General features: G+C 42.3%; 1 protein-coding gene across 5 annotated transcripts in view; it reads right to left on the bottom strand.

The window, feature by feature from the left end:
* The window catches only part of PIKFYVE (phosphoinositide kinase, FYVE-type zinc finger containing), a 121,726-nt gene that overhangs the window by 18,267 nt on the left and 90,060 nt on the right, over nucleotides 1–13,399 (bottom strand). For all 5 annotated transcript variants that reach the window (XM_053282805.1, XM_053282804.1, XM_053282803.1 and 2 more), the window contains 5 exons: nucleotides 11,999–12,112; nucleotides 7,460–7,568; nucleotides 3,617–3,771; nucleotides 2,778–2,868; nucleotides 1,478–1,538 (listed from right to left, as the gene is read on the bottom strand). In XM_053282805.1, the coding sequence (XP_053138780.1) occupies nucleotides 1,478–1,538; nucleotides 2,778–2,868; nucleotides 3,617–3,771; nucleotides 7,460–7,568; nucleotides 11,999–12,112 (530 nt within the window). The remainder of the gene's footprint in view (nucleotides 1–1,477; nucleotides 1,539–2,777; nucleotides 2,869–3,616; nucleotides 3,772–7,459; nucleotides 7,569–11,998; nucleotides 12,113–13,399) is intronic.

Here is a 13,399-nt window from a genome sequence, read left to right as displayed (position 1 = left end):
GCCACTTGTTGGCTAGGCGAATTTCCTGGGGAACGAGCCAGCAATGGAGATATTAATTCTAGATGTAAGTCCCTATAAAAGGAGCAATGAAGCAAAACATGTCTGATTGATTCAACTTCCCAATCACCTCAAGGGCATAGAAGGAGTCCATATAAGGAGTCCAGGAAGTTACTCAAAGTTGCCCTATATGCACTCAGTATACATCTGAACGCTATTTTCCTTTGTTCAGAAGAAAGAGGAATTCTTTCTTGGCTTAGCTTGAGAAACCAAGAAAGTGGACATGAAGAACAAGCAACTTCCCTTCCACTGCTACTCAGCTGTATGAAGAAGCAGCAGCCTGATTTATATCCCCCAAATTTCCAAAAATTTGAACATAAAGAAAAACTTCAATACCTATGAGAACAAAATGCCCTAGAGAACAGGGAAAAATGAAGGGGGAAAGCAGGGGGAAGGGGGAAAAAAAAACTCCTATCAGAGCAAGAGCATTCCATGGTCCATGAATGCTAAGATATAGAAATCAAAAGAACATCAGCAGAGATCCAAACATAGGTCTCTTTATCCTTGTCTTCTGTGCTATGAGTTTATGCATGAAAAAGCAGCCTGTTTTGTTTTTCTTCTACCTTGCAATCTCAAGAGTTTGGGATAGAATTATTCTGGTGGGTTTTTTAAAAAAAAGAAAAGCTGTATTCTAATTGGTGCTACAATGTGTATGCCAAGAGTAATGACTTCCTAGTTCTGCTTAACTATACTGAAATGGGAATATTAATGAATTATGGTTCCTCATAAGCATTGTATTGTTTTATTTGACACATATCATTTAAAGCAAAAAAAACCCCTCTGTACCAATCGTGTTCTTCTGCTTTGTTCTTGCAATGCTTGTGGGAGCTGAGGTCTAGAAAGGAAAAGTGTTCCCTAATGCTGAGCTCACTCCAGCAAAGAAATATCAGTGGTATAGAGTACAATTAAAGTTATTATTAGGTGCCACAGAACGATTAAAATGTATAAGTTATTTTTCTCTTTCACTAGTACATTTTTCTTGACATCTCTCTACCAACCTGTCTCCACACTGTGACAAACATTCACAATCATTTGATCTTGTTCTGTGCAGAAACTTATCCTCCTACCCCCTACTTTCATTCCAGAAGGGAATTTTCGGGAATTTGTTCTTACCTTAAGGTGCCCCCCCCCCCAATAAAGCAAGGAGCAAGTAAGTATGAAATCCTAAAGTTTTGAAAAATAGCCAATACAACATCATGTGGCATTCCAAAATGTTGATTTAAGCATCACCAAATGCAAGGAAGATGTAAATAGACTACATAAGGACACCCTGTTTCCATACAAGGCACGTTTCTTCCCCTCTTTTAAATGAAAGTACATTGACCCCAGTGACCACACACAAGAGAAAGCACAGAACCTAAGGTGCAAATACACAAAGAGAAATCCAGTGCAGTATAACTTAACAAGAATGCAAACATACCTTTCTCGCCATTCTGTTGTGCTGGAGAAACATTGCGGGGAGATGCATCCATTGAGCTGATCTGTGAAAGAAAGGCAGCGGATGTTGTGAGTTGAAATTTCATATTAGCACTTCCTCCCTTTCACCTTAGTGGACATGAACTCACTGCAGACATTACTGCTACCAAGAAGTTACTTTACTTGTTAAATCCAGAACAACAAATGTTGTATTCCCTTTCCCACAATGTGCAGCTTTACTCAAGCCTTCATTAAATCTTGATTAAGTTCATAAGACATCATTAAGTCAAGCCAACAGCTAACTGTATTCCTTCATACTATAAAATATGCAGTGGGCTATAGGGCTGCAGTCCTATGGCACATTTACTTGGGAGTAAGTCGCATTGAGTTGGACGAGATTCATTTCCAAGGAAACACACTAAGAACTGAAGTATAGATCAGAAGTGTAGGTCAAAGTGGTTTTACCCTACACAAAAACATTGTGTGTTCAGTGTAGAAGTTCATGACTGTGCCTTTGGCTATGCATGCAAGTTTCAGATTGGTTGCATACTGAAGAGCATCCAACTCATTGATCAGCATGACATAGCATGTCAGCCACCCACCATCCACTGGTATGCAATTCACTCTTCTAGTGCAGGTGTTGCATTGGGAGCTACTGTATGTCAGCAGATCACCCCATGCTACATTGTACCTAACAGTGACTTCAGCCAGCCCAGAAAACCAATGTGAGGAAGCACAAATGTCTTATTTCCTCTCTGCATGCTACCTGCTCACCTAAGGGGGAAGGAGGTGCATGTCCCCTGTATAGAGATGCTCAAAGACATGTTCTGTTTCTCTTCTGGGAGAAAGTGCAACCACAGGGAACCTACTCCCAGAGGACCATCCCTAGAACCATGGGGAGAGAAATGAAAGCCACTAGCATTGCTTTGTTTGCCACTTTGCTGGCAAAGTGAACATTTAAAGCAGCTCTTATTGTAAGTAGTACAACATGCCACTCTTGCCATTCACCCCCACTGCCTGAAGGGGGTGCTGTGGCCCCATGTGATGCAAACACCAGGCTGCTTATCAAAAGCCGCTTATGAATCAGAAGCGCATGAGCAAAGCAGCTTGCATTCTCTTCTAAGTGGTGGGCCACATACACAGCAAAGTCACACTGGCATTAAAGAGGTTTCTTCAGCACTGAAAAAAAAGTTATGAAAATGCAAATATTTAAGTTGAGCATTAGCAACAAAAAGGAAGATTTTTCTGCTATTTACCTCTAATTAGAGTTACAAGTTTAAAGTCCATAATCAGAGATGCATTACCTTGCTCTCTTCACCTTGCCTCAGTCTCCCAGGGCTGGGTGGGACCGAAGGACGTTTCCTCCCTTTCTCTTGTTGAAAGAGATCTTGTAACCTAGAACAGGATTCACATTAATGTTCTTGCATATCTAAAGGTCACAAAAGCCACAGCAAGGCAACTCTTGTTTTCAGTATACAAGCTAAACAACAACAACATATTGATCAAATCAAGTCTCTTTCATCAGAATTCATTTGGTAACATTTATTAATCTGTGATTAATTTATTAATCACATTTATTAATCTGTTGTCTCAAAAAGGCCACCATGCAGCTGAAAAACATTCTCCCTCTTGTGCTTTACAAGAGGTTCAGTTCAGTAGAGATTTATCTGAGTAGTCAATATAGCCACTTCACATCACTAGCAACGAGCATCAAAAATAGCCCAATTAGGCTACTCTTCCACTACTGATCATAAAACATAAAACTGAATGCCTTGATGTACTATCTTCTCTTTGTTTGTTGCTTTCAGTTTAAGAGTGTGCTGGATTATTCATCATCATCATCATCATCAACAACAAATATTTATATACCACTTTTCAACAAAGGTTCTCAAAGTGGGAATTATGAATTCATAATTCAGTACATTAGCCATCAGACAATTGTTTTTACAAGAAATCCATAACTGCCTACAACTGACCAACTGGAGAAAAACCAACTACTTGGTAGAAAAAGCCTAGTCATGCGACAATGTTTTCCAACTGGCCACAACCACTTAAAGGAAATAAAGAAAATGATCCAGGGGTTTTATCACAACCACTGCCAAATTTGACCAGTCAGACATTCAAGCAATTGCCACTTTCTCACCTGTTATTCCACGCTTGTAGCATCTCACAGAGACTTTGCTTTTTGGCTATCAGAGATTCAGAGACTGATTGCAGCTGCTGAGGGGTGTCAAGCGATGAGGAAAGCATCCTGGCTTGAATTTTCTCTATCCAGTTCCGGAACTCTACTTCCTCCATCTGCCAAAGGATACAGACAAGATTGCAATGGTTCTTCTTCTCCTCAGGCAAAGACCTACTCTTGTCCTGTCCAGCATGTTCCTCCAAAGTCTCGTCTTCCTAGCTGGCTACCAAGCACAGATCCTATCTCTACAGCTGGAAAAGGCCACCCTTTTCTGGGGAGGCCTCACAGGAGAAAACCTGAGTAGGTAAAACCTGCATTCTGGATAGCAAGGGCAGAGCCATTGTTCCCATAGCTCCCAGTGGAGGCTGGCCCATACAGGCAACTGGGAAAGCGTCCTACCACGTCCAAGCACCCCCTCCCTATCTAATCTGGTGTAGAAGAACATATGATCATCTTGCTGGCTCATTGCTTTTTAATATTCTGTGCCTCTACTTTTATCTCTAGTTTCTTCTCTCTTTACTTGTATTTCCACCATTTTCCAGCAGAGGGATTGAGTTTCTGATCCATTGATCCCAATACATTTCGAGACCGAGTGAGGGCTTCTCACCGCCCCAAAACTGCAGTTTAGCAATTGTAGCTGATCCAAAAATGCATGGCCCTTTTGCTTCCTCCCTGGGCGGTGGATTTCACCGCGCAAAAGGGTTACAGAGAGAGGCAGGGGAAAGGGAGGGAGGTTGGTGCAGCCACTGGTTGAGCTGCTGGGTCAAGGGAAGCGGCATTGCTCAGGGTGCAAGTGGGAGCAGAAGGGGAAAACAGCCAAAGCGATCTGTGGCTGCTGGAAGAGAGCAGAAGGTTTTTATTTCAAAAGTTACTGTCTTACAAAATGATAGGTTACAATAGCAGACTGGTAGAATAGACATCAATAAGAGGAATAGAGGATTCCCCCTCCGCCTTGTTGAAAGAGAGCAGGCTTCTACTTTACCAGCAGGATGAGGGGCGAGTCATGGCTTTTCCTTACCGTATTTTACGGACTATAAGACGCACTTTTTCCCTAGAAAAATATCCGCCCAAATTCACGTGCGTCTTTTACTTGTAACTGCGTCTTAAACTTAATCTTAAACTCGTAAGCCTGGTTCGAGGGTGGTGGGCTATCCCCCGGAAAAGCCTGTACCTATGCTAAAGTGAAATGCAACAATAAATAAAGGAGGGGGCGACCCTCTATTAACCCCCCCCCCCGTGCCGCTCCAGCTCACCCGCCGCAGCTTGGGCCATGGACTCCTCCTCCTCCCCCGACGAGCCGGTGGCCTCCAAGGATTGAGGAGCATGCTAGCTGCAAAAGCCCTTCTTCAAGGCGCCTGAAGGCCAATTCAAAGCGGCGGCCGTCGCTCTGCACGCCCGCATGCACACAGCAGCCCTTCTTCAAGGCACCTGAAGGCCATTGCAAAGTGGTGGCCATCGCTCTGCGCGCCCGCACACACACAGCAGCCCTTCTTCGGGGCACCCGCTGAAGCAAGGCTGAGAGTCCTTTCCTGGAGCTAGCAGGACTTTTGGGTACACACCCTTGTGTTACCGATCATGGAGAAAACGAAAAGGCATTCATACAATGCAGGATTTAAACTCAATGTGATTAAATACGCTGAAGAACATGGGAACAGGGCAGCAGAGCGACACTTCGGCCCTCCACCAACAGAAAAAACCATTCGCGATTGGCGGGCTGCTAAGGATGAACTAGAAAAAATGAGGAAGACAAAATGTGCAAACAGAGGACAAACTGCAAAATGGCCTAAACTAGAAGATGACGTTCTGAAATGGATTCAAGGACACCGTGAAAATGGCATTGGAGTTACAACGAAGATGATTCAAATACACGCACGTAAGTTTGCGCAAAAGTGTAACCTAACAGATTTCCGAGGTGGAGTAGGTTGGTGTTATAGGTTTATGAAGCGCCATGGGCTTAGCATGAGAAGCAAAACCAAAATATCGCAGAAAATGCCACAAGAGTATGAAGAGAAAATGTTGTCTTTCCATCGCTTTATCATTCTTCATCGAAAGAAAACCAGTGTAGAACTAGGACAAATGGCAAATATGGATGAAACTCCTTTGACATTTGATGTACCGAGTAACAGAACCGTTGCCACAAAAGGTGATAAAACTGTAACAATTAAAACGAGTGGGCATGAAAAAATGCACTACACTGTTGTCCTTTCATGTTGTGCAGATGGCACTAAACTTATTCCAATGACAATTTTCAAGCACAAAACAATGCTGAAACCATCTGAGATACCGCCAGGCGTAGTTGTTCACGTACATCAAAAGGGTTGGATGGATGAGACTGGTATGAAATTATGGATTACCAAAGTGTGGGAAAGAAGAAAAGGCGCTTTATTGAAGAAGAGTTCGCTGCTTGTACTAGATCAGTTTAGTAGCCATTTGAAAGATTCAGTGAAAGAGAAATTAAGGGAAGGAAATACAGAGCTGGCTGTTATTCCTGGAGGACTTACATCACAACTGCAACCTCTTGATGTCTCAATAAATAAACCCTTTAAAGTGTATATGAGAGAAGAATGGAATAAATGGATGATGGATGAAAATCAACATCAATTTACTCCAAAGGGTGCTTTAAAACGACCTTCAATCAAACAAGTATGTGAGTGGGTTAAACAGTCGTGGTCAAGAGTGAGTGAAGCCATTATTGTTAAATCTTTCAAGAAGTGTGGTATAAGTAATAGTCTCGATGGCAGTGAAGATCATTTTCTATATGAAGAGGAGGAGGAGGAGGACGATGACGAAGAAGAAGAAGAAGTGGGAGGGGGGGAGGAGGAAAGTTCAGATGAAAGTTTTCTGGGATTTTAAAGGTCTGATTGGTTTTATAAATAATGGCAAATGGTGTTTTTTTTAGTTTGGCTTTGTAAACTATTGACAACAGTTTAATATGTTAAAACTCTGAGAAACTGGATTAAAATTAAGGTGCGTCTTATAGTCTGTAAAATACGGTAATTATTCATTTTAATTTAATAGAGATCCATTCTGCTTTTACTTCCCCATCTCTCCCCCACCCACCCCATGTATTGAGGAGATGGCTGGTTTAGCCAGCAGACCTCAGAGGCCACAAAGCATGGGGAGTTTAAATCCTAAATTGAAATTAAATCCTAAATTCTATCCTAATAGGGATAGAGAGGCAGTGTGGTATAGTGGTTAGAGTGTTGGCCTAGGACCAGGGAGACTCGGGTTCAAATCCCTATTCGGCCATGAAACTCACTGGGTTACTCTTGGTCAGTCATTTATCTCTCAGTATAACCTTCCTCGCAGGTTTGTTGTGAGGATAAACATAACCATGCACACCACCCTGGGCTCCTTGAAGCAAGATCAGGATATAAAATGTAAAAATAATTTTTTAAAAAAAATAAATTTAAATATGCTGTTTCTATGTTGTAATGGTCCTTTAAAAAACACCCTAGAACTATTTTCTTTGGGGCTTTGACAGGCTCTCCCTGACCCCCTGCCGCACCAAACAAGAAGACCACCAGCCGCCACAAAGAGCTGCTCTGTTTCAAGAGGTGCATTGCTCTGCCCTAGCTGCTCTTAACCATAGAGGGGGAATCTGGCTTGGAGTGGGCATCAGTACACCTTCAGTTTTGGATTAGCACTGCCATTGTCTCAGCCCCATTTTCTTTGGCCTCGTGTAAGCCGCAGCCTGGAACTCCTGGCTGTGCTTTGAGAATTGAGCTATTTTTCAAAATCTGTAGCATTACGGATGCTGGTATGCTTTGTCCCACTGTGTTTGCTGTAGAGAGAGTACATTACCTCCTTTTGTGCAAAAAGATCCTCCATCTTCTCCTCCCTTGATTTGCTAAAGGTATCCGTTTTCAGAGACGTGAGGCGTTCATCAACAGCAATATATACCTGCGATACTCTGCAACAACAGAGACCAAATCATGATCTTAAAAGTTCACAACAGAACCAGACACTGTTCAGGTGTTACCATCTATATACTACAGTTACCAAATGGTATATTAAAATATTCCACACAAACTAGACAGAATAATGCAACTTGTAAATAGCAAAGTAAAACAAATCAATGCTTATCTTCACTTTTCTAACTGCTGGATTTTACTGATTGATTGGATTGGATTTCTATACCGCCCTTCCAAAAATGGCTCAGGGTGACATTAAAATGGCTCATTAAAATAAAAACAATTAAAATCATTTAAGAGTTAAAATCAAACACTATAAAACAATATAAAACCAATTAACAATTAAAACATTTAACACAGTTTTAAAACCCTGGAAGGCCAGGCCAAACAGATAGGTCTTAAGGGCTCTCCTGAAGGCCAATAATGAATTCAGAATACAGATTTCTACAGGGAGTACATTCCACAGCCCAGGAGCAGCTACAGAGAAGGCCTGCCTTTGAGTCGCTACCAGACATACCAGTGGTAACTGGAGATGAATCTCCGAATTTGACCTTAACGTAAGGTAGGGATCATGTAAAAAGAAGGCGCTCTCTAATGTGACCTGGACCTAAGCTGTTCAGGACTATAAAAGGTAATAACCAGCACTTTGTATTTTGTCCAGAAGCATATCAGCAGCCAGTGTAACTGCTTCAAAACAGGCATAATATGGTCTCTCCGGGTTGCCCCAAGGACCAATCTAGCATTTTGAACTAACTGATACTTCCAAACTGCAAAGGCAGCCCCATGTACAGGTGAAACTCGGAAAATTAGAATATCGTGCAAAAGTCCATTAATTTCAGTAATGCAAATTAAAAGGTGAAACTGATATATGAGACAGACGCATTACATGCAAAGCGAGATAAGTCAAGCCTTAATTTGTTATAATTGTGATGATCATGGCGTACAGCTCATGAAAACCCCAAATCCACAATCCCAGAAAATTAGAATATTACACGGAACCAAGAAGACAAGGATTGTAGAATAGAACAATATCGGACCTCTGAAAAGTATACAGTGTACTGTGCTTGATTGGCCAGCAAACCCGCCTGACCTGACCCCATAGAGAATCTATGGGGCATTGCCAAGAGAAGGATGAGAGACATGAGACCAAACAATGCAGAAGAGCTGAAGGCCGCTAATGAAGCATCCTGGTCTTCCATAACACCTCATCAGTGACACAGGCTGATAGCATCCATGCCACGCCGCTTGAGGCAGTAATTGCTGCAAAAGGGGCCCAAACCAAGTACTGAATACATATGCATGCTTATACTTTTCAGAGGTCTGATATTGTTCTATTCTACAATCCTTGTCTTCTTGCTTCCATGTAATATTCTAATTTTCTGGGATTGTGGATTTGGGGTTTTCATGAGCTGTACGCCATGATCATCCCAATTATAACAAATTAAGGCTTGACTTATCTCGCTTTGCATGTAATGCGCCTGTCTCATATATCAGTTTCACCTTTTAATTTGCATTACTGAAATTAATGGACTTTTGCACGATATTCTAATTTTCCGAGTTTCACCTGTAAGAGTGCATTGCAATAGTCAAGCTGATGCACCACTGGTTTGAGGTCATCGTCTTCAAGGAATGGACACAGCTGTTGAATTAGCCAAAGCTGATAGAAAGCACTCCTGGCCATAGCCTCCACCTGAGATACCACGGTGAGGCCTGGGTTCAGGAGTACTCCCAAGCTGAGTACCTGCTCCTTCTGGGGGAGTGTAACCCCACCCAGCACAGGAAGCTCTAACTCATCCCCCAAATTCTGAGCACCTATGTCTTGCTTGGATTCAGTTTCAATTTGTTATCCCTCATCTAGCCCTTTACTGCCTGTAGGCAGGCATTTAGGGAATTAATACCATTTCCTGATGACGAAGATGAAAATGAGAAGGAGATTTGGGTGTCATCAGCATACTGATAACACCCAGCACCAAAACTCCTGATGACCTCACCCAGTGGTTTCATGTAAATATTAAAAAGCATTGGTGATAGAACGGAGCCCTGAGGGACTCCATATAACAGCTCCTGTTTTGAGGAGGAACTGTCACCAAGCTCCACCATCTGGAATCTACCCAAGAGATAGGAGCGGAACTACTGCAAAGCAGTGTTCCCTATCTCCAACTCCCCCAGGCGATCCAGAAGGATACCATGGTCAATGGTAGCGAACACCACTGAGCGATCCAGAAGAACCAGCAAAGTCACACTCCCTCGGTCGACTCTCCAGTAGTCTTCATCCATCAGGCCGACCAAGGCTGTCACAACCTCATAGCCAGCTCTAAAGCCAGTTTGCAATGGGTCTAGGTAATCAGTTTCCTCCAAAACCACCTGGAGCTGGTCAGCCACCACCCTCTCAATCACCTTGTCCAACCAAAGCAGATTGGAGACTAGCCTATAACTATCCATCGCTAAGGGATCCAGGGAAGGGTTCTCAAGAAGCGGTCTAACCATTGCTTCCTTCAATGGTACAGAATGACCTATTGGAGTTGCAAGGCAACTTTCAGCAGTTGTCCTGTTATGAACTCAGCTATTGCAAAGACGTTTCAGTAAGATTATAAACGAGGCCTTATGACTTGCTTTATGATTCCGTCCTCTTTAATTAAAACAAACTAAGCATGAGGGAGTAATCTAGTTACTTTTCACGTCCTGTTGTTCATTTACTAGAATGAGCACCCGTTTCTTCCAGCCACTTAGCCTGAGCACAATATCTCTTACTCACTCAGAGGTAAAACCATTCCAAAAATTTCCATTTAAAACCAAGCACTAAATCCATATGGAACATTCATAAATAGTCCAAGCAGCAGGAACAGCAACAAAGGTTCCAGTGGTGAAATCTTACTTACTACTCTTGCAAATTAATTCTTCTGTTCTGGCTTCCTCAGTGTTTCAGGGGACACTCTGGCCTCGTGTTCAGCACACCACCTTCAACAGCAGAATGCCTTTCAGAACATAGGTTAATGCACTTCAGACTTGTTCCTTTGCTTACAATTAGCGTTACTGTCAGGACAAGCCATGGTTTTGAGCATAATTCTGTCTAGTTTGTGCTGAATATTTTAATATACAGCGTGTATATTATATATACACATTTGAACATTTGAAAGTTTGTTCTGGTGCTGGGCAACTGAAAACAGGTTAGGGATTATTTGGGGGTTATCAGCAACCCCACATCAGTCTCCCTGCCTGAGCGGAAATTGCTGTTGAGGACCCCTAAACTTATGGTTCTGGGGAACCTCAACATTCATGCCACCTTGCCAGACCAGCTCAGTACTTTCATGGCCACCAGGGACAACCATGGGGCTGTCTCAGCATGTTGTCAGCCCTGGTTTGATGCCTTGGGTTTGTTAACTGTGATTTAACAAGTTGGTCTCCTGTATTCAAATGAAAATGGAAACTGCAGTTTGTTCTAAATCATGGATGGAAGCTTTAAATCTCACCCCTCTGTGCACAAAGTGGGGAGGAGGAGGAGAGGAGCATGCAAGCCCAAGACTCAAACATGCTTAGGCATGCAATGCTGAACCACGGTTAACTGAGATGTCTGAACTGGGCCTATGTTTTGTGGCAACTAATTCCATATGTTAATTACGCCTTACAAAAAATACTCGGTGTATCCTAAAACTCACTGCCAATCAGTTTCTCTGAACAACTCCAGATCCTGGCATGGCAAGATGGGTGGGCAGAGGTAATTCATATAAATTCTCCCCTCTTGTCTGCAGTTACTGCTATTAAAGCATTGGGAAGAACTCTACAGAAAAGCCAAGGACTGAAGATTTTACACACACATTATGTAATGCCAGTGTAGCTCAAGCTTTAGGCCCAGAAGTGTACATAACACTATCTCTTTATTTCAAGAGTGTGATGTGTGGAGCACAACCATTTGAAGTGCTTCAGTACAACAGCAGCAAGTGCCATAGTGGAACTTCTGGTGGGAAACACTGGACTGGGTGTTGTTGGAGGAAAATCTAAGATGGAGGAGAGAAATCTAAGATGGAAAAGTGAACCAACGTTTTACTCCCTGTCTGTGGTATTTGAGAAAGATGCTGTGAGTGCAAAACAATAAACAATAGCCTCTCTGTGGCTTGAAGGTTGGACATGCGCAGTAGTTATAAAACTGTATCTAGCCTAGAGAACCATGATCGGTTAATGCTGGTCTGAAGATGTACAATGTACGGGTGCTCATTCTGGCCTAATATGTTTTCATAACTGATAAGGCTTGAGTATATAGTCTGTAAGTACCATATTGTGGGGTTCTTCTCTCTCACTTCAGTGATTGATGGAGGCCCGGTACTGTGATCAATAAAGCTTTGAATCTGAAGGAACCATGTGGCTCCTGCCTATAAAGAACTCTAGCATTAGGGGAGAATTTTTCCAACAGTGCATAAGGGCAAAGACTTACTTTTGAGAAAAATCCTTCAGATCCTGAAGAATGGTAACCTTCAGTGGAACCTGCCGTTTTATGTAGATCTTGGGATGAGGGACACATACCTCAAGCAACCGTATTGGAGAATAGCTAAGGAGAGATGGTAAGATATCTGAAACGTAAAGCCCTTAATTTCTGACATCATGGCAAACCATGGTTAAAGAAGCTTAATTATAGTTTGGTATGGTGCCTGAATCAACATGCTATGGTTAGTTATAGCTGTCATATGACCTCCAGAAACGGCCACCCCAGTGAGATGGGGGTGAGCAGAGGCGTATCTAGGGAAAACAGCGCCTAGGGCAAGCACTGAAATTGCGCCCCTTGTCCAAACTTTCAGATAACTTTACCATAATATCAGCTGAAAAATACAAGTCAAGCTCGTTAATCTTTTAATTTTTCAAAAACAATTTAGAAAACTACAAATTTCAGTATGCTGGGGCTCATGAAATACCCAAATACTATGTGGAGGTATACTTGGAAAACTAATGTCTAGTTCTCTACTATGCATTGTAGCATCACTATTACATAAGTTTTTAAAAGAAATGGAGAATTTGACTTTTCCCTATTTACTCTGAAAATAATTAAAAGATATGCAGAGTAAACTGTGTCACTGCTTGGAATATATTCTAGTATTTCAGAAAGACAGTTAAAATGAGAGAAAGAGAGCAAGAAACTCCCAGTGGGCCTTTATACTAAGGCTAATTAATACTAATTTCACACTGATTGAAAGACAAACTCACCATTAATAGCCATATTATTAAGACATCACATTTAACTCACTTATAACAAGAAGCAAAGAACAAATGAATACAATCCTAGCTCATAAGCTTCAGCTCATTATTCACAAGCCCTGATTCTCTGTACATAGTGCCAAACTGAATATGTCTACAGTGACATATTATATTAATTTTTTAAAAAAAAAATACCTGTAGCCCCTAAAGGCTGTGGGGTGGGTCTGCAAAGGTTCCCGCTCCCCTCTCTGGCCTCTAGGGCTTTGCAGGGACCATTTGAGCATGTGTGGTGGCCGCTGAAAACAAAATGGCCACTGTGCATGCTCAAATGGCCTCTGCGAGGCCTGGCATGCACAGTGGCCATTTTTTTTAAAAAAAATTAATTTTTAAAAATGGCGCCCCCCTTCAAGTGGCGCCTGGGACACGTGCCCTGCCTGCCCTACCCCTAGATATGCCCCTGGGGGTGAGCTTACAACCTGAAGGAACCAAAGCAGACAAGCAGCTCTGAATAATGGTCCGACTGCTGTCAAGTGCAAAGTCTGAATCCAGCCTGTGCACTCTTTGTTGCTGTTGTGGAGACATACAATATCCACATGCTTCACACTTAGCTGAGCTGATTGGAGTGGGAACAATCCAGTGACAAAAG

This window comes from Hemicordylus capensis, chromosome 1, assembly GCF_027244095.1.
Source record: "Hemicordylus capensis ecotype Gifberg chromosome 1, rHemCap1.1.pri, whole genome shotgun sequence".
In the NCBI taxonomy this organism is placed as follows: domain Eukaryota; kingdom Metazoa; phylum Chordata; class Lepidosauria; order Squamata; family Cordylidae; genus Hemicordylus; species Hemicordylus capensis.
The sequence above is the reverse complement of the archived record's forward strand: the minus strand, read 5'-3'. Positions and strand labels throughout refer to the sequence as shown.